General features: G+C 36.0%; 1 protein-coding gene across 3 annotated transcripts in view; it reads right to left on the minus strand.

Annotated features, from left to right (window-relative positions):
• The window catches only part of CACNA2D1 (calcium voltage-gated channel auxiliary subunit alpha2delta 1), a 434743-nt gene that overhangs the window by 106402 nt on the left and 307074 nt on the right, over nucleotides 1–21267 (minus strand). For all 3 annotated transcript variants that reach the window (XM_050894497.1, XM_050894513.1, XM_050894504.1), the window contains exons 8-10: nucleotides 11193–11262; nucleotides 10292–10342; nucleotides 9116–9215 (exon numbers count right to left, since the gene is read on the minus strand). In XM_050894497.1, coding sequence (XP_050750454.1) covers nucleotides 9116–9215; nucleotides 10292–10342; nucleotides 11193–11262 — 221 coding nt within the window. The remainder of the gene's footprint in view (nucleotides 1–9115; nucleotides 9216–10291; nucleotides 10343–11192; nucleotides 11263–21267) is intronic.

Raw genomic sequence — 21267 nt, forward strand, 5'->3', positions numbered from 1 at the left:
TCTCACCAGCAGACTTCCATCCAGCTCAGCCAGAGAGGGAAGCAGGATGAGGTTGTTGGCGCTGCCTGTGCTCACATAAGTGCTCTGCATTTGTCTGTGTTACCTGTGTGGCTGGCCTGGTATGTATGTATATACATGTATATACATGAATATATGTTATGTGGTATATACATGTGCTCCGTGTGCATGTGCCTACTGGGAATACATTTTCAGCCTCACTACTGGTTGGATCTGTGGCACAGAGCTGCGGCAGCCTCACCTCTCTTGGAGTGTTGAATCTGGCATGATATGCTTTCCCCTAACAGATAAAATAATATATGTATAAACAAACAAATCCCTAAATTCAGATGGCTTGGTTATTATTTTGTAACTCTAAAAGAAAAACAACTTCCTCTTCTAAAGGTTTCTCAAGTTTATTTGTAGCTATGCAAGGCTCAGTTTAAATGAGAAATCAGGAAAAAATTGTTGAAACACATGCTTTCTTTCTAAATTCCCTAGCAATATATCAGGTATGGCTAGATGGCCTTTGAATACAAACTTGAGTAGCTTCTGCGTGGGATCTGGCTGCCTGTACTTTTAAGAAGTCTTACTAGCTTGAGCACAGTTCTGAGCTGAACATGGCAACTTGGCTTTTGGAGATAGTCCTGGTGCTAACTGTAATTCTCAGAGGGGAGGGAGAAGACTTGACCCTGCACTAACATCACCACGGTTTTTGTGTGATATTGGTTTTACATCCTGGCATATTATTTTAACCCAGATATTAAAAAAAAAATTGTAAGCAAGTACCATAGGGAGTATTATCATCGGGACAGCAAAGTAACACTTCATTTTCACCTCTTTATCATGGACTATTCTGTATACGTCTGTTTTATATAAGTATTTGCTGTTCTGTCTTATTGTACACACAATATTGTAGGGCTGGTTAAACCGAAGATAACAAGGAATTTTTAAGTACACTAGGGATAAGAGAAAGCCTAACTACTGAGCATGTCTGTTGCTAGATAGATATGGCTAAACTGTTAAGTATACACAGAAAATAAAAAAGTACTTGGTAAATATTCCCTGTTTACAAAGATGAAGGCTAAAGTATTCGTATCACACAAGAATGAAGAAGTACTTTCCAGTCTATTAGTAACTAAGGTAGATGATGAACAGCTACTTGGGATAAACATTTAAGTCAGCAGGACAAAACAAAAAGAAAAAACAACCAACAAACCAACCAACCAAAACCTTTACGTATTCTTGATTTAAGGCTAAAAGGGGCAATGAGATACTCTAATCTGACCTCTTGCATACTGTCTGACCACCCACATATCACTGGTCCTTAAAATTCCCTTGGTTACTTCTGTAACAGACCTTAACAATTATGTTTACTGGCAGATGTTTGCTTAAAGTGCATCTTCCAGGAAAGCATTAAATATTGATATGAAGACAACAAGAATTTTTCCTTGCAATTTGTTGAGGCATATTAACTATTTATGTGCCATTCAAATTTATTGGGCTTCAACTAGTGATTCTTGCAGCGCTTTTATCTGACAGTTTTGAGAGTCTATGGATGCAAGAGTTTTCCCCAGCGACAGCACTTCTCAGCTGTGATCAAATCAGTTATCAGCCTATTTATTTATGAACTCCAGAACAGCCAAAAAAAGGTCAAATTCTGTGAGTTTGAGAGTATGTCTGAAATCCAGCTTCTCAGATGACTCACTCAGGACTGTGAGAAGACGCTTTCAAGAACAAAGCAATCAACTATAAACCACTTTCAGTACTCAGAGAAGACACCTACAATCTTTTTCTGTAAAATCTGAGCCAATCCTTTTTGTGTTAAATTAGTGCTATGATCCACATTTATGTAACAGTATTCAGCCAGAACAAAGGAGACATAGAGTCAAAATCTGAGTTCAAACACTCATCGTTTGCCTCCCAGGAGAGAAAGTGAACTATCAATCCACACACTATTTAGATGGAAAGTTGTCTCTAGCCATGTCACTGAAGCTGTACAAGCATTTCTAGTTCATCGTGTCAATGAAGACTACAAGAAAACTGCAAGAAGTTCGACTTCTAGTGGTCCTTCACTTTCTTTTTCTTAATACAAACTGTGTAATTTGCTTTCCTGAGGATCAGGGTCCCACTGAAGTCAATTAACCTCATTTCAAAAAAGTCAACTAATATAACATCATCCTTACCCTAATCTTCCTCTCAACTCCAGCCCCACCTGAAATACCTTAACATAGCATCATTGACTCCTTTCTTGACTTTCTTTTCAGAGGGAAAGCAAAATGAAACTGTAATTCTGCAGGCAGACAAACATTTCATGATGTTGTTTATACTACTGCATTTCTTGCTTCAATTCCTACTCTCATTAATCCATTAAAAAAGAAAATTCTTTCTAACTTTTTAACAACTGTTGGGTTTCCATAGTTCGCAAATTCTCTCCATTGTTATTTGCAGAATACTCATCTTCATTACATTTGCTAAACGTCCTCCAGATATATTTCCCATACATGTATTTCCATAGATACGTAGACTAGCTCTACCTGCAATTATAAGCAATGCAGAAATGGAATACTAGATTTTGATCATAACTTCTTTGAGCTTTGTTTAATCTAGCACCTACAGTGCTTACTAAACATATCTGTATGAAAATACATACAACAATTCACTTGGTCCCTGAAGAGAGAAGGTACAAGATAATGACCTTCCATTAAGGAATGCTAATGATTTTCCATTAAGGAACACTCCTACGAAGATGTGTTTCTCTGCAGCTATCATTGTTCCCTCTTTTCTTGAAAATGAGTCATTCAGTTTAAGAAAAACTGCAAGGTCATGATACAATTAGATGTATTGTTGTTAAGAGAATCATGAAGCTCAACATTCAGCTCTAAACTTGCCTTTATATCGCTTTTCATTGACTATGAAAAAAAAACCACCCCACCCCAGCCCCCCAAAAAAGGAAAAAAATATATTTATTTGCTGTCTCACACAGCTATGATGCTGAGGAGACTGTATACTTAATTGGAGCTACTGCGATTCATTACCTGAAACGCTCCAGGATTAAATCAGTAAGAGAGATGTTTATGCAGACCTCCAGTGGGAACTTGATTCTCTACCTTTTTTTAATTTGCCAAATAATGAAAAAGATGGCAAGCATCTTTATATTTTCTCCTTAATGTTGTCCATTATGGAGAATGAGAAAGTAAGGACCAAAGCACATTAGCAAGGCTGCTGGCAAGCCCCTTCATACAGGAGTCCTTTTCACCTCCTCCTCTAGATCCACCAACAGAACTACTTCAGTGCCAGTATCTCACACTGATATGATCGTGTTTGATTTCTTCCTCAAATAGTGATGTTATTTAGAAAGACTAACCACCACTGAACTTTTCTGGGTCAAAATTCAAAAACACAGGAAAAAACTATGTCTTAGTCTATTTGAGTATGCAATTTCATTTAAGGTTCACTAAAAACACATTAAATGGGAGTAATAAAGGAAACCGACTTCAACTTATTTTTAAAGAAAGTTCTGGAAGGTTTTGCCAATTGAACAGAAGTACACTCATACAAATCTAAAACTTTCTAGCAAAGAAAGCATAAGCACAACAGGCTACCTGGCTGCAAAGTCTAGTATCCTCCTCCCTTCAGCAGGACTTCAGGCTAAGGTTTCCACCCATGGCATGTTTGTTAAGTTTTTAAACAAGCTTAAGAAAGTATTTCCCAGAAGGAAGGAATGTTTCCCTGTATCTAAGAGAATATAGGTGCAATCATCTGAACTGTAGAACACAAGAAGGAACATGCAGCAGAAAGAGAAAGGAGCCCTTTGATAAATTGAAAAGCTCTTTACAAAACTTTTTTTTTTCTGTATTATCATATTTAAATATTTTAATTAGGAAGGTGCAAAGATTGTATCAACTTGGGAGTAAGGGTGGCAAAGTAAACAGGTTTGCAACCACTGAGCTGCGGGAATTCCATGATAAACTGCTATTAAAAATCAGTGGAAAAAGGGGTGTATCTTCCACAGATTGCTTTTATCTCCAACAATAATTTCATAGGCTGGGTGCATAGTTTTTTCTTTGAAATCAATTCATCCAGAGATCTCCTTCCCTCTCATTTTAGTCGATGTGCAGAACTGCACAAGAGCAGGAGATGAGCTTTCAATATTCCCAGAGCATGATTCTATTATCCCTAGTATGCTCATAACATTTAATTTCCAGTTCCTAAACAGTAAATACTAGTCTGGATTTTTACAAAGGCTAAGTGTTTTTAAACAGTCTTACAGCTCCTGACCTTTAACACGTCTGTTGCTGTAAGGTAGGTTTTTCCTTTGTGTGGTTTTCCACACCTCTACAGATTTGAAGTTGAAATACATTTCTCCTGCAAACTGCAGCCTACCCACAATCATAAACAAATTACACTCTCTGTGTCAACATTTGAAACCAAGTCACTAAATCATAACATGCTGGGATGGAATTGCTGCCCCTATCATCTACCACTTACTGCTATGAAAGCATATAACCGGATTAGTGGGAAAACAGCTGTATTACTCATACATTTAAGCTCTTTCAAACAGCAGGTTTTCTTTCGGCAACAAAGCACAGCACTTCAGATAAGAAAAATGCAAATCCCAGAGGAAATCATGACATATTAACCCCTGGCAATCTTTACATGACTTAATAGTTCATTCAACCTTTTTTCACTAGAAATAAATGCAAGAACTATATTACATCAGTAGAACTAATGTATTTTAACACATCTACTTTTAAGCTTTTTTTTGCCTAGGATTTCTCCATATACCAGGCACGGTTCATTAAATCATCCTGTCACTTTCTAGAAGTGATTGGCATGAGCTTAAATCCGTGGCTCTCAGTTGTGGGCATGAATCATCATACATATGGGTTTTGTGGGACAACATCTTGGCAGAGGTTAGCGGTAAAACAGCTCTCTAGTTAACTCAAAACCTCATTACTAAACACTCTGTGGTTATTAAATCTAACAAGCCATAAAACAACTGTTGTTTTCTTGGCCAAAAGATCCAGGGGGGAAAGAAAAATTGTAGATAACTTCCAGTTATTGCTAGTGTTCCTATATCCATCTGCTAATATTGTATTAACTGAAAATTTTCACCTAGCTTTTTGGACTTTTTAATTAGCCAATGATGTCTAATACCAGGATGCTTCAAGAGAAAATGTCCTTAAGCAATAACATGAAACGTATTGAATAAATCTGCATTTCTTTCACTTAGAACAAAATGTTTAAGTTGATATTTTGGGGCTTGGATTTATTAAAAAAGCACTGGTGTTAGACTTGATTTAGACATGCCTTCTTTGTTATGGAATACTCTGTAAAGAATAATGATCATGGAATCATAGAATTGTTTAGGTTGGAAAAGACCTTTAAGATCATCAAGTCCAACTGTTAACGTAGCACTGCCAAAGTCCACCACTAAACGATGTCCCTAAGCGCCACATCTACACGTCTTTTAAATACCTCCAGGGATGGTGACTCAACCACTTCCCTGGGCAGCATGGTCCAATGCTTGAAAACGCTTTCCATGAAGAAATTTTTCCTAATATCCAATCTAAACCTCCCCTGGCGCAACTTGAGGTCATTTCCTCTTGTCCTATCGCTTGTTACTTGGGAGAAGAGACCAACACCCACCTCTCTTTCTCAAGACTGAACAACCCCAGTTCCCTCAGCCGCTCCTCATAGGACTTGTGCTCTAGACCCTTCACCAGCTTCGTTGCCCTTCTTTGGACACGCTCCAGCACCTCAATGCCTTTCTTGTAGTGAGGGGTCCAAAACTGAACACAGTACTCAAGGTGCGGCCTCACCAGTGATGAGTACAGGGGGACAATCACTTCTCTAGTCCTGCTGGCCACACTAGTTCTGATACAAGTCAGGATGCTATTGGCCTTCTTGGCCACCTGGGCACACTGCCGGCTCATATGCAGCTGGCTGGTGACCAACACCCCCAGGTCCTTTTCTGCCAGGCAGCTTTCCAGCCACTCTTCCCCACGCCTGTAGCATTGCATGAGGTTGTTGTGACCCAAGTGCAGGACCCAGCACTTAGCCTTGTTGAACCTCATACAATTGGCCTCGGCCCATTGATCCAGCCTGTCCAGATCCCTCTGTAGAGCCTTCCTTCCCTCAAGTAGATCAACACTCCTGCTCAACTTGGTGTCATTGCAAACTTCCTGAGGGTACACTTGATCCCCTCATTCAGATCATTGATAAAGATATCAAAGAGAACTGGCCCCAGTACTGAGCCCTGGGGAACACCACTTGTGACTGGATGATTTTTTTGTATCACCATATCTGTAGATGATCCTCAGATCATTTAGAAAAAAGAAAAATCAGATTTTTTTAAAATTAGATAATTAATGAACCATCTGCCTTTTAACACAGTACATAACAAATCATCAAGCTTTTCACCAAAGGTATACAAGGAAGAATAAGTGGCAAAAAACTAAGCAGTAAAACGAAGAATTTAATATTTGAATAAAGATGACATCTCAGACCTTCTAAGAAATCCTCCTCAATGAAAGTCATGTATGTAATTTTCAAAGATCTAACCGAATGATCAGAATAATGATCATTCTAATGTATTATGTTTTGCTTCAAGTGTCAAGATATCTAAATCAAACTTAAAAATAAAGTAACATACATGAAAACAGTACAGCACTATTACCAACTTTGCAGTGGATGAATGCTTTATAGAAGTTAGGCCTGCATATACGCTTTTGTGAATAATCTTAACAACAAATAATACTGAGTGTGATAATATATCACCCTCTTAAATGGTGTCACCTCTGGTGCTTAACTGTGGTTTAAGGCTTTGGTTGGACTGTGGAACAACTGAGCAAACTAAAAAAAACCCAGGAAAAATCGTAAAAAAAAGACAAAACTTCTGTCTTATCTCGCTTAAAGAATGCCTTGTAGTAGTACAACCATTTGTTTCCTATCTATAGCATATGATTCCCTTTCTGTTAGAGAAATAAAATGTCAGAGCATGTCTCCCACAATTCCAATACATAAGTCATCTGAACACATGAAAACATAGGTTATACAAAAGTAATTGCAATACTGAAAGGATCTAATATGGACTGTTAAATGATAAGTGCACAACAACAAATAGCACTTCATAAAAGATTTAGAGATGTCATGTTCTATTATATATATTCCTGTGAGTGTTGCCTTCCTTTGAGGATGAACACAGCACGACCAAAAAGTCCTCTTTGGTTCTGCAGTCAAATATCTGATGTGTGCCTCTAAAATTCATTCAAAGAAGAAAAGTCCTTACATATTGTAAGTTACAAACCACTGGGAAAATGTACTGTAGAAACTATTCAAAGATTTCCAGTCCTTTTTCAACACAAGTCCCAACCTTGGGGCCTTGCTAGAATAACACTGAACCTTAGCTAATAGGCTTAGGCTCCTTACCCTGAGCCTAAGGAAGGCTTAGCATTAAGATACACTATTTCTGGTAGCTGGGAGCAAATGAAGGAAAGTGTGGAAAGCTGTGTAAATCAGGAGGTAGTGGGAGTCCAGATTTTCCAACAGCAAAAGCTGGCACAGCTCCACTGAACACAGGAATCAATTACCAGCAGTTTAGGATTACAATCTTTTTTTTTTAAAACCAGTGAACCTAACAACAAGATTTCAGCTCTCTAATGTCATTACAGAAAAGCTTATTTCCTTTAATAATAATAATAAAAACATTTGTTTCTTTTTTTCACTGCAATTTAGACTAGAGAAAATGGTATAATCCACTACGAAAAACTTTAACAAAGGAAATGCCCTTGCGAATAAAAGCTTCTCTCTACTACTTGGAGAAGGTCTAGCTAGACTGACAGCAAACGATGAAGCAATAAGCGGTGTTCAAAGAGATTTCTGATAGTGATATTTCAGGTCTTTCTCCCTGCAGGCTGGCTACAACACATCTGTAGAAGTTGAAAATTGTCTCCAAAATCATTCCAGTTACTCACCACGCAGGCTGTCTCTTGTCTTTAAGAGTATGTCAATGTTCCCATCCCAAATCCTTAGAATCAAAGCTCTACAGTTCAACAGCTTAATAAAGAACAAAAAAGCCTTGCCCAAGGCTAGAGCATGACATCCAAGGTATCAGCCTGAAAACTGAAAGTTGCCCATACCATCTTCCCCCTCCTCAAATCTATTTTATTTTGCCTTCAGGTTTCAGCTTTCTTGAAAGCTTCTTCAGCTTTCCTGAAAACCAGGAATTTGCACTTTAAATTCCAGGCAAGTATCAGAAAGACTAAAACGCCATTCAAAAAAACCCCCAAAACTGTTTTAAGGAACCATTTAGAAACAGAAGTTTTAAGTCTGGTAGTCAAGTTTGAAGTGTAGTAATTATAGGTAGTACTAAAGTTTCAGATCATGTTCTGAAAGATCTCAGCTGCTGAAAACCCAGCCCTGAAAAAGCCAGCATCACCTTCATTTGAAATCCTTACAATCCTACCCCCCTCCTAACAATCCTCTGACCTGCACATCATGTATGCTTCTCTGTACACATAAATTATGTGCATTTTTAAGTTCCTTCATGGATTCTCCCCTCTATTATATTACTCATTATGGGAAAAAATTGCTTTGCTACCCATCAAGTTGCTAACTGTAGAACTTCTCAGCAACACCTCTTCAGCAGGTCAGATGTATGGATGTACATCTTCTGTTATCATGCATCAATTCACACAAGCAACCCAAATATCTGCTGTGTGGAAGAAGGAACTTCCCCCTACCTCCTCTGTATCATTTTGTCTCGTACCACAATATAAAACCTGGGAACCACCAATTATTTCAAGAGAAGTTGCATATACCGGTCAAATAGAAGATGTGGTACACAGATGGGAAGAATATATTGGAAAGGAGAATTTGGCTACAGAAAAGTTTGTTTAAATGACTTTTGCCCTTCACTCAAATGTATAGATAGCAACAAATCTAGGATTTTCATTATACTTTACAAGAAAACAGTAAGCCAAATGTGGTATTTTGCAATATATTTTAAGTCTCTTAGCAGCTTAACATTCAAGTATCTCATATCTGGCATTAAAAATAGTTTGCTTATGGTTTTGTTGACAATGCAAATTTTGTGGAAAGAACAGATACTCACTGAAACTACATTCACAAAGTCGTCGTCAGATAAGGTCTCTAACATCTCAATGACCGAGGTGCGGATCAGCTTCAATGTCAATCCACTGACACTCCCGCTCCTAACAGAAATCCACAAGATAATAGAAAAGTTGAATTTAACAGATTTCATTTAAAATGTACAAAGAAAATACAGAGCACCAACCAGCACTCTTACCAACCTTCACACTAAAATTGTCAATTTTGTCCTGAATTCTCCAACTCATCATTAGTGTTACTACATTATTATAACAAAAAATTAAGGCCAAAACTGTCATTCAAAGCCCCAGTCCTGAGGCTCAGATGCAGTCATAATGGTACACCATTTCCTCATTTTCATTTCAAGAAAACTGAGAGAGTTTAACACCTTCAACCAATGTATTATCTAAACATTTTATACTCCTACACACAGATTTACAGCTTTAGATTTTCAGATACCCAAATGACACCTTGTTTGATTCAAGACAAAATCTAAGCCGAAGTGAAGAAACGAAAAACCTCACTGCTGATATGAAAGCACTTCACCACATTTAAAAGCATTAAATGCAAATTCTCTTACTGAGAATTTTTTCAGCATAAAGCAATCTGTTTGACACATCAGGTTCAATGCTTCCTTCAGTCCCTCAACATCAGCTAAGCAAAGGAAGCCTTGCCAAGGCAAAGAGAGAGTTTTTATTAATGTCTTTGCTCACTTTCTATTAATGTCTTATAGTAACCAAACTTGGCAATTTTTAAATATATACGGTAAAACGTGCGAAGTCTGCATACATTCTCGTCTTTCAGGCTCATGAAATCATGATTAAATCTATTGTAATGCTTCTAGTCATTTGTTTTTAGGTTTGTGTTTTACAACATATCTTGGCATGCACATGAGAAATTTTCAGTTGATTACTTCAGTAATTAAGAAGCTGAAAGCAGAATAATATTAAAGTGATTAAAAAACACTTCCTTATCCCCAGTTTAAATAACTTTCAGGTTTGGTTTGGGCTTTTTGGAACTATTTTTTCCTGTGTATTTATTTCGTTCATACCAAGATTTTTGATCGTTGCATATAAGGACTTCTTAATCCTCTCTCCATTTTTCACCATACAGAGATTTATTCAATATATCTAAGTACTTTTATCCCTCTAATGTCAATATCCAGACATTAAACACTTACGCATCAACTAAAATAAGCATGTCTTTGGGAGATGCAGCTCCTTGAATATACCTGAAATAAATAAAGGATATGAATGACACAAATCTGAAAACATGTTTGTTCCGTGTGATGGAAGACACTCTGTGATCTCTAAACTAAATCTAGCTGAACCAACAAAATCCTCCTGTTGTAGCTAGCAGAAAACCATGTGCTATCATCTTCTCTCTTGCTGTGTCTTCTAAGTAAACCATAGTCTAAATCACATTAGAAAAGTCTGGAAGTAGGATATACTGATCAAAATTCACTAATTTCAGATGTTGGTAACTGAAAAACAAGAATGCTATTTCAGAGCTAAAGAACTTGATGACAAATGAATTATTACGTCAGCCCAGCTTAGAAAAAAATACTTCATCCTTTGAAAGAATATATTCAACTAGTATGAATCCGAGTATCAATGCGCATTATGCCTTAAGAGGCTTACAGAAAAAAATAATAAGAAACAATCCCACTGGTTTTTTTGTCTTTTACCAATCTAGTGATTTTTTTTGCTGGTCTAAACCACTGAGGCGTATTTGTAAACAGTTGCAAAAGTCTGGAAGAACGGCTCAGTCTAATAATTTGAATTACATTTGATTTTGGCACAAAATCAAAGTTTTTAATTGCTTTATACCTATTTGATAGTTATCCTCCTATGAAAAGGTCCATGTAATGCAACAGTATGACGCACTATAGTGGACATTGGATAACAAGTAGTATGATTTGAAAATTGTTTATTCAGAAGAATTAACTGATTTTTTAAAAAGAAAACAGCAATATCTAAAAGTAAGGACTATTAGATATAAATAATCAGAAAAATTTGTTTTTACAGTCATATCTAGAAAGTAAGTGACGTATATACACCTGTTCTTTAAAGAAAGCTTACCATGGTCTTCTGCGAACATCATACAGATCTATCTTGTTTGGAGTTCGACTTTTATCTACCCATGGGGAAGCTAAAAAGGAAAAAAAAAATTGTATGGAATAAATTAAAAACTTCATCTTAAGTATTTTAAATACAACAATATAATGAATCAATATCACAGATTTTGCACTATATAAACATCAACATTTCATATGGATAAAAAATATCTGTATTTGTGTAACCTGTTTTTGAAATACCTATACACCCCTGTATATATGAGCATATAATATAATGCAATAAAACTATATATAGATAAAGACTTTAAAGGGCTAAGTTGTGTTGAAGAAACAGTTACTGAATATAATTGATCACTGACTTCAATAGAACCAGAATTTCAACCAAAGTACTTTAGAATAGGAAATAACTTTTTTTTGGACAAGAAAGTACTTAATTTTAAAAACAATTATAAGTTAATTAATGTTGTATACAATAATACTGTACTGACCTAAAGCTCAGTTATGCATCTAAAAAATTATACGCTGACTCAAGAGAGCTCTACCTAAAAATGCAAATTAGAAAAGTAACATTAAAGTATCATATTTTCTGAAGATAAAATGAGATGGAAATATTTGTGTCTTTGTAAAGAAAATGCTAAGATTAATAACCTTTTGCAAGCATTTGATTTAAGCTTTACCATAATTTTCAGCAAGGGTAGGAATCTTTTCCTTACTGAAAAACAAAATGAGCCTTTCAAAATCATTTGACAGCTTAATGAACACAAATAAAAATGTGAAAAGTTACATGAAATGAAATAATGTTCTGCAATTTGCTCTCTCACTGTATGCCAACAGCATTGGGGGAGCTGTTTCCTGACATTAAATTATTTTTCTGTCTAGGAAATAAAGAAAGATATAGGCAGCTCCAGGATTCTTCCTGAAAAAGCATTAATCTAAGACAAATGGGAAGAATTATGATATCTCTATCCATGAATATAAAAGAAGCCACCAGCTTAGAGTAGCTGCCTATTTTTGATTTTACTAAACGAACCCTTTCCTAAGTGACCATAACCTGAGTTGGCACATCGGTTAGCAGAACATTTAAATGGACCGTAACCCACAGGACATTTATCAGTATATATTTATCAGCCACAGAAAACACTGCATATTGTTGCACACCAGAAGAACCTCAAACTGTGTACCAGTATTGTCTACGATCTCAGACTAGACCACCTGACAGGTCCTTTGTGACCTGAAGGGATAAGGGTCTTTGAAATTTCCAGAAATGAGAGAATAGAATTTTTGAGACTGGTATATGTCAAATTTGTAACTTAAGTATCATTACTTAGGTATGCACAGGTTAAATTCACCAGTATTTTATAAGCCTGAAGCCATGGTTAGCATCATGGACTTTTTGTGTCTGTCCAGACTAACCTATCCATTGGAATTCCATCTGAAAATCCATCCTTGAAATACATTCCTTGAGACTTGCAAAATCTGCATCCAATGTACTCAGTTCAGTTTGTATTATGAGTGGTTTAGGTAAAATAGCAAATATAAATCAAGGTACTGACCAACACTGCAATGTCTTTGCCCAAACTTTTAGTCTTTCCACTGACATCCAATAAAAGGCTATGCCCTATCAAATCTGTCCCTCTTAGTCAACCCATATCTTGGACAGTCTTCATAAACAATTATCTGAATGTATGCATCTGGATTTATTTCAAAACAACAGATCAAATGTAATTTACACTGCTAGTGTGACAGTAACTCTTAGCAATTTCCACTAAGTGAATTAAAACTTTTCTTTTTTTTAATGGGGTTTTTTTTTTCATATAAAAGATAAGTCCAACTCCTTAACTGCATTCTCCAAAGCAAATGAATGGTGGTTCAAAGAGAATTTGAATGCAGGAGCTGAAGAAGAGTGCTTCTAATATCATCATATTCTGCTGTAACAGTAGATACTGACAGGTATTCACTGAAAATTGAATCAATTTTCTAAAGGCTCACAAAATAACAGACTAGCTCCTTAGCTATCATAAATTATTTACTGAAAACCATCACACAAACATTTTGCTACAATTTATCTGATATCATAACCTTCAAGAAGATGAGAGAGTAACTTACTTCACATACTATTTTGAACTACAATCTAACTTTTTTAAGTTCTGAACTAAAATTTACAGAAATATGGGTTAAGATTAATTTTTGTCTGTGTAACAGAAGACAATATGAGAAATAATTCAGCTACATTTTTCTGCAAAATTTGAGAGCTACAAATATATGTTAATGTAATACCACCTGACAGGTAAACACATCACTTCCTTGAGGTCAACACCAGTTGCCTAGACAGAATACATTTCAGAATTGGGCCCTTTAGACCAAGCATATGGTGGCAAATCTTTCAGAAACATGAAGTGGCAAAATTAATGTTAACTTAAACTTGTGAGGAAACACCAAATAATAAAATTTGAAATGGTTGAAATTTTCACTAATATTTCCAAAAGCACCAAAAGTCTCTGTATAACAAAAGTTGGTGTTCCTTAAAATGGAATACAAACCAGAACAACACTTTTTTAAATTATTTTTTTTCTTTTATTTTCTTTCCCTCTCTTTATGGAGAGAATGCTCAAAACTTCTGGTTGAGATAGAGTAAAACAAAGGATCTGAAGACAAATCTTTCCAAATCGCTCTTCAGAGGAGGTTCTTCTGTTAAGACTTGAGCAACTAAGCCTTGCACTCAGTTCTACCATAGTTATTCAATAATTTCCTGGATTGCAACAAAGTTCAAACTGTTCCTTTCTGGCTACATCTATATTAGTTAAAAAGCACAACAGAAGGTAAAACATTCACCAGAACTAGACTAAGAACTATTACAACGGTCCAGTTATACACAAAAGAAACTGTGAATAAACTACTCAGCACACTTCTTACAGCCTATCTAATCCTTTTGGAGGTTACTGTGGATGGTAACACAGTTTTTCATTTTGGGAGATAGAGTGAGTGGTGAACACAACAGCTAAATTCTACTTCTCTTTCACTAGCTTGGCCCTTTCAGTATGCACAGTCCTGGAAAGATTGTCAGTAGCTTCAGAGAGATCTGGAGAAGGTCTTTAAAAATGTTATTTCTTACCATGTTGTTAAACCAGTATTTTCTGTGCCACATGTCAATAAGTTTCTTTTTCCTAATTAATATATTACCTTCTGTTGAGACAAATATAACAAGCACCTACATGCTTAAGTTTCCATGTGAGGAAATTTTTCTGGATTTATGCTGACTGTAAAATTTTTCATCAGATATTAATGCTGGATCATACAAACACTAATTAAGAAATACAATGTTTACTGAGAAAACTAGTTCTATTGATCTTTATGATGTCTTCTACAACAGTTTACTTAATCTAGTAGTAAGTATCTGCACGGCTAAACAGAAATAAGGACTCAGCCCTTCGTATCTAAAATTTCATTCGCACCAAAGAAGTGCTGAATTCCCTCTTCAACCTCAAGAATTAACATGACTAAATTACCCATTCATCTTAAGCTCTCTCTGGATTAACACTTTTCATTTTAGATGGCTTTGAATGGTCTCAAATCTATTCACTGGTTTTGGTAACATTCTGAGTATTTAAGGATCTTATTGAAATTGCTATTACTAGGAAACTGAAATTCCCTTAGGACGTTTGATCTCCAATGATCTAATTTTAATTTACCCTGATTTAATCTTTAAAAAAAACATTTTTTAAAAGATGATAAATGCTCTCTATGCAAAAATAAATAATCATGCATTTATAATTATACAGGAAATAATTAGAAGGGATGGAGACCACTGAAAAAGACATGTGTTGCCTTAGTCCATATACAGAACACGCTATAAAGCCATTTGGGGAAACTGGCTTACATCTTACTGACAAAAGCCATTATATGGTCTAAGATGAAAGCAAAATGAAATACACAAAAAGATGATTACAGATTTTCCTAAAAAACTAAAATTGAAGATCAAGGATTTTGAGATTTACAGTTTTATTTATATAACCTATTGTTTAAAACATGCATTTTAATCAGATGCCTTGGAACCTGGCTCACCGAATGTCTTGAAGAAGTCAGCCTCACCGTGTTTCATTGTTGCATACTAATATCTTTGAACTATGTCAACACTACACAGTTCTCTGTTGCATACATTAAGCTTTAGTCATGTTCTCCTTTGATTTTCTTGTTTGACATATGGTTAGATTTGATATTTTATAAATTATTCATTGGATTTGATATCCCTCCCACTTCTGCTGTTTGCATCATGGAGATACAGGCCTGCCTATATTTCAAGCAAGAGTAAGGCATGCTTTTCTGTTATTTCCACACATGTAGAGTGGAAATCCTCAGTTTTGTTGATTACATGCAAAACCAATTCATGCAGTACAGAGGTTGTCACAGGGTAAAGCCTAAATGAAAGTATTCCTCAGGAAAGGGAGACCTCGGCTACATCTGCCCATTTTTAATTCATGAGATGATTCCAGAGGCATAGGTGAGTGTCACGGGGGAGGCCTTCCTGAGAGTCCTGCCGAATGAGACCTCAGTTACATCTGCCTTGCTCTACTGGTTAGGTACACATATGCAAGGAACAGAGAGGCACAGATGAATTATTAACAGATTCACATCCCTGTAACACATTTGGGGAAAGAGGCTAAAAGCTGATAGTAAGACAGGTAACAAATGGCATTTATCAAATCCCAGACAGCATCATCTTATTCTGACTCAAATTTCATTACCTTTCCATCTCAGAGGGTTACTAGGTAGTCAACCTCAATATAGAATTTACTGGGTTAGGCAAACAAATATTTGTTAAAGTTGAATTTCACTTTGCTATCTCTCAAATAAACATTCATGTGGATATTTAAAACATCCATAAACACAGACTATTCAATTCCCTGTGCCTGATCCAGTAAAGTCTTCCTCAGATGGAGCAAAGGTGCAACCTACAACTTATACTTTGTCTTTAGTTTCATTTCATATTTCTTCATCTTTTAGTGAACTTATGTGAACAAACCTGCATTCAGGTATGTAATAGCCCACACTAGTCGGGAAATGCACTATTCCTCAGCTTACTACTCAGAAAGAAGTCATGTGAATTTTGGTGTAGCAGCAGCACCTTTGCAGAATTACTTAGTTATTTTTCAGTAAAAGGTGAAAAGTGGTGAGACATGGTAGCTAAAAATAATAAACAGCCATAACTTTAAGATCCCCTAACATTAATCGTCATAAAGTGTTTTGCACCGCTATACTTATGTCTCAGGATATTTATACCATAATGATGCCTTGGATTGATAACTGATTAGTACTATCCTCCCAAGACAGAGATTGTTCCTGACCAACTCCGTGCTGCCACAGAAGATGTTCAGTCAAGACTGAATGCAGCCAATTCTTCACTATTTTATTCAGATAATGACTTAAAATTGCCAAGGGCTCAAATTATCTTCAGGTAAAATCTATCTAACATAGACAGCCCTGTGCAACGTCCTCTGTAACTTTTACAGCACCACCACCAGACAGAAAAGAGAGGATAATCATCTCACAGAGATTTTTTCAGAATGTATTACCTATGTGGTTATGGGCAATGCTGCACTCAGTTTCATCCCAGATCAGTTCAGCAATGAGTTTTATACGGGAACAGTCCATACGCAAACAAATCCATTGCTTTATTGGTCCCAATATGCCGAAAGAAACAAAAGCGATTTGAACATGTAACACATACTGCAGTCTGCAACTTAAAATTAACCTCTCAAATGGCTCTGTGTTATCTCAGTTCAGAGGCAAATATTTCTGCTTCTGCATGTATAAACTGAATTTCATCCTCAATAAATGTGTTGCTCACATCGGTTTCACCTCGACTAGCTACCGTCCCCCCAAAGGGGGCTGGAGTATCAGAGCTTGAGGAGAAGAGGTACAGAAGCAACAAGATGTTTTGTTGGGCTGTTGTTGTCGTCATTTTTCCTTTTCTCCTATAAGAGCAAATTCTGGAGATTTCAATTTGTTTCATAAAAACACAGAGATGGTATGAACTTCAGCATGAAGGTATGGTGGCCTGCTGGCTGCAATTTTATTAACTCACTAGAAATAACACATTATCCTGTAACTGGGTGGATCTGCTTGCACAACTACAACATCCAGCACATCAGTTTTGAAAAATGAGCCACAGTTAAGCATATTGTAAGATTTTCCATATCATGACTATGGTTAGATCCAAATCATGTCAGCCCATGTCCTTTCCTCCCAGATTTCAACAAAAAAAAGGAAGTGAACAACGCTCAAAGAGGCTTATTTCAATGTTAAAATTAGAACTATCCAACATACACACTAATTGCACTATTTGATAATTTATAAGCTGCATTACTGGGAAAATGTTTTGGGTTTTGTCTTTTTTTACTTTAAAGGCTTCTTTAAATGTTGAGTTGTTAACAGGAACTGACACCTACAAAATATAAAACCTTTTGCAAAAAAAGGTGAAGTTCTCAGTTTTTCAAGGCTTTTGATTCATTTTGTATGGATTTTTCAGGCTTTCTAGTCTCTTAGTATCTGCTTCAGTAATGACTTTCTTCGGAGAGTTCAATATCATGGCCACAACACTATTGCTTGCCATTAATGGTTAACACAAGAGCAGCTGTGCACAGCAAGTCCTTCATTTGGAGAGATACCATTTTATTTTATTAGAAATTGATTTTTAAAGCTCTTCCATTATTAATTTATCTAAGCAGCGAATGCTCCAGTAGCTGAGTGAGACCTGCTTTGCTGATATCTGGAAACAGGTTCAAGATTTTTTAATTTTTTTTTTTTTTATGAAGAGGAAGAGATAATACCAGCTGTTCTTGATCCATATCTTTAATCCAAGAATTTTAAGACTTTAGGGACTAAATTATTTTTCTGGATAATCAGCACTGCAGTATTATCTTTTCTTTATATGTGAATTTCTCCATTTAACACCTTGTAAGCCCTAATTACATAGGAATATCCTAGTAAAATACTGACTTTTCTCTAATTAATTAAAGTTCCCATCATATTATACTTATTCATTATATAGATAAACAACGTAAGGCTAAATACAAGGCAAATCTACAGTAAAAAAGGGAAAGAATACAACAGTTCTTATCACTGTACTCTTCAGCACTGATATTACAAAGATCTGAGAAGAGTAACACACCTGCTGATGTTTAAACAATGCTATGAATTTAAGTATGAGTTAATGAATATAACAGCACACTGAATCGTAAAAAAAACTTGGTGTTACACATATTCCTGACTTGAATCCCTAACCTTCAGAGGATCACTGAAGAAGTAATTTTATCTCTCTATACCTGTTTCTTTTATCTGCAAAATGAGGACAGTGATATTATTACTTTTGAACCAGAAGGTGTTTTGGGGATGAAAATTAAGCTGTATGTTATATGCCATGCAGTATATATATGCCCTGCAGTACAGCATAAAATAATCTAGGGGTGTTTGAGAACATGAAGCCTCCCAGAACTGGACTGGAGAACCTTGTAGTGTAGAAGAAACAAAACTGCGTCCAGCGCTGTTCATTGGGAAAGGCTGCCAGCATATGTTGTCCCTTTACTCACACCGTGGGGCTGTCTAAAGGATGCTAATAAAACTCTGACTTGTTCTGTTTACTAGTACAGATATATCTTTAAAGCTGCAGGAGCAGATGAGCTTAAGAAACACCTGTACGCATGATTAAGACATGCTCAGATGTGCTTAAAGTAAGAATTAACATTATGTAGGCACTCAATTCCAACACTGCAATCTTGTTCAGTATCTACTCATTTAGCTAAGAAGGACTTTAACTTCACAGATACTTTGCAACTTCAATTCAACACTTCTCAAGTAAACAGAGTCATATCTCCATAAGTAACAGGACTGCCAACATCCTGAAATGCTACTTCATGTCTAGTTCACCTGGAAGTTTGGCAAAGAGTCAGTCTCCTTAGGAAATACTACTTCTCTTCATGAGTATGAAGTTCCTAATGGTCACCTAAGAAGTTGATATTGTAGCACTTTTTACTGGCTTTCTCATAGTTATATGAGCGCGGGCATAGCGAAAACAAAGCCCTCCTCTACCCATTTCCTTTCTTCTCCCACCCTCCTTCTCTAACATGGGTAAGGTCAAACAAAGATGACAAATATGTGTGTCTAGGTTATGTGATAACACAGAGCTGCAGGCTGGAGGATGCTTTTTCCTCTATGAAAAAAAAAAAAGAAACCAACAGAGAGAAGTCACAGAGCTATGCAGCACTTTGGGAGAGTGGAAGTTGCCAGACATACTGTATTGGGAAAGCAAGTTTTAAATTTAATTTCCCATAGGCCCTTGTTAAATCTCCAGATGGAAGTGGGAAGATTTGGAACATCTGGGGGCAGGATAGTATTTCTTTTTCAGTTTTATTTCTGTTATGAATTGCCTCAACTTTTTGGGTCTTGACCAAGTGTGGCACATTCCCACCTTCAGCACACTGCAGACCAAATACTGTCACACCGAGTCTAGGTTCAACATTTTTTCATAAAAGATTCTGAATCTGTTAATGGATCATCATGCTACTGTTATTGCTATATAAAACCCACTAACTGGAATCTGAAACTATCCATATCAGTACTACCCTTTCTGGTATTACCTTCGGCAAATATTATTTAGTATACTTCCCTGAGAGAGCTGTGTCGGTGTTGCTGATCAAACAGGTTTTTTAGTAAACATTCATCTAAATCAAGAGTGTGTTTTCATTGGAGTAATCCTTTGCAGCCAAACTTTCTTAAGTGTATTTATTGCTGTAACTAGAAAGCCTCCTGTATCATATTTAACCACAAATAAATGTCTGCTGTCTGCAGTCCAAAACAAAATGCATCCTTTACTAAGGATCTTAGCCTTACAAAAAAAAAAAACCAAAAAACAGAGAGAGGTGATATCTGGCAAAAGGCACATAAATACAAAGTGTTTTTTAAATTTGTTTAATTAGTAATTGTGAAACAGTGAAAATAATATGCTTCCAATTGCAGTATTTTAATGAAACATTGATTAACAATTATAATCTTCATCACCTCTACAGTTAAGAAGGATTTCAAGATTAAAAGAGGAACGAGTTGGTTTGTACCTACACTTCCAAGTAGCCTGCCAAAAATTTGATATTAAATTGTTCTTTCAGATAGCTGCTTTCTGAAACCTAGTAGTAAAATTAGCTGGGTAGATACCTCACAAAATCTAAGTAACTTAATATCTGTCAAACCATATTAAACTACTTTAATTAAATTAATTTATTTTTGTGTAACTGATTTGTCCACTGCTTTGTGGTTAATTATAAGTTAAATCTGCAGTCTGATCTATATTAAAGTACCTTTCTGTCTACATGGAGTCAACGAAGCTCTACATGTGCAAGTCCACAGGGAACGGATTCAAGATTTAAAAAGAAAAAAATTTAATTTTTCAAACTCCTGCCACCAAAGAAAAATCTCTTTAGAAGCAATATTATTAAAAAAAAAAAAAACCAAACCTGACCTACGTTACAGATTCTAGGTGGCCCTGCTTGAGCAGGAGGATTGGTCCAGGTGACTTCGAGGTTCAATCATTCTGTGATTCTGTGATTATTGTCACTTACCCTTACCTTTTAAAAAGACATCAGATATTCTGTATTAGATAGTCCATATCTGGTGAATGAGATACATCCTTCCAGAATATTCATCCATTTCAGGTGTCTATTTGGAGTACCTTATCCTCTGAGGATTACCGCATTTCCCCTTTTCTTTTAAAGCATTACAGAAATGAAAGTTTTGGATATTAAAATACTATGTTGTGATATTTGCAATTTTATGTCTTTGCAAGTTTCAATTGGATTGGAACGAATTAGTAATGTCAATGATCTTGCTAAAATGCTGTCAGATTACTGCTTTTAAATTGAATTAAAAACTACTGAAAACCTATGTCTGGACTAGAATTAGGCAAGTGTCATCTTAAAATGACATCTTAAAAGCTAATACCAGTTTCTAGAATTAGAAGTATAAAGTCAAAAATTAGGCAGGAAGATGTACATCTACTAGTGCTACTGAAAAGGTGCTTCAACATTTATAAT

Source organism: Gymnogyps californianus, chromosome 1 (assembly GCF_018139145.2).
Source record: "Gymnogyps californianus isolate 813 chromosome 1, ASM1813914v2, whole genome shotgun sequence".
Lineage (NCBI taxonomy): Eukaryota > Metazoa > Chordata > Aves > Accipitriformes > Cathartidae > Gymnogyps > Gymnogyps californianus.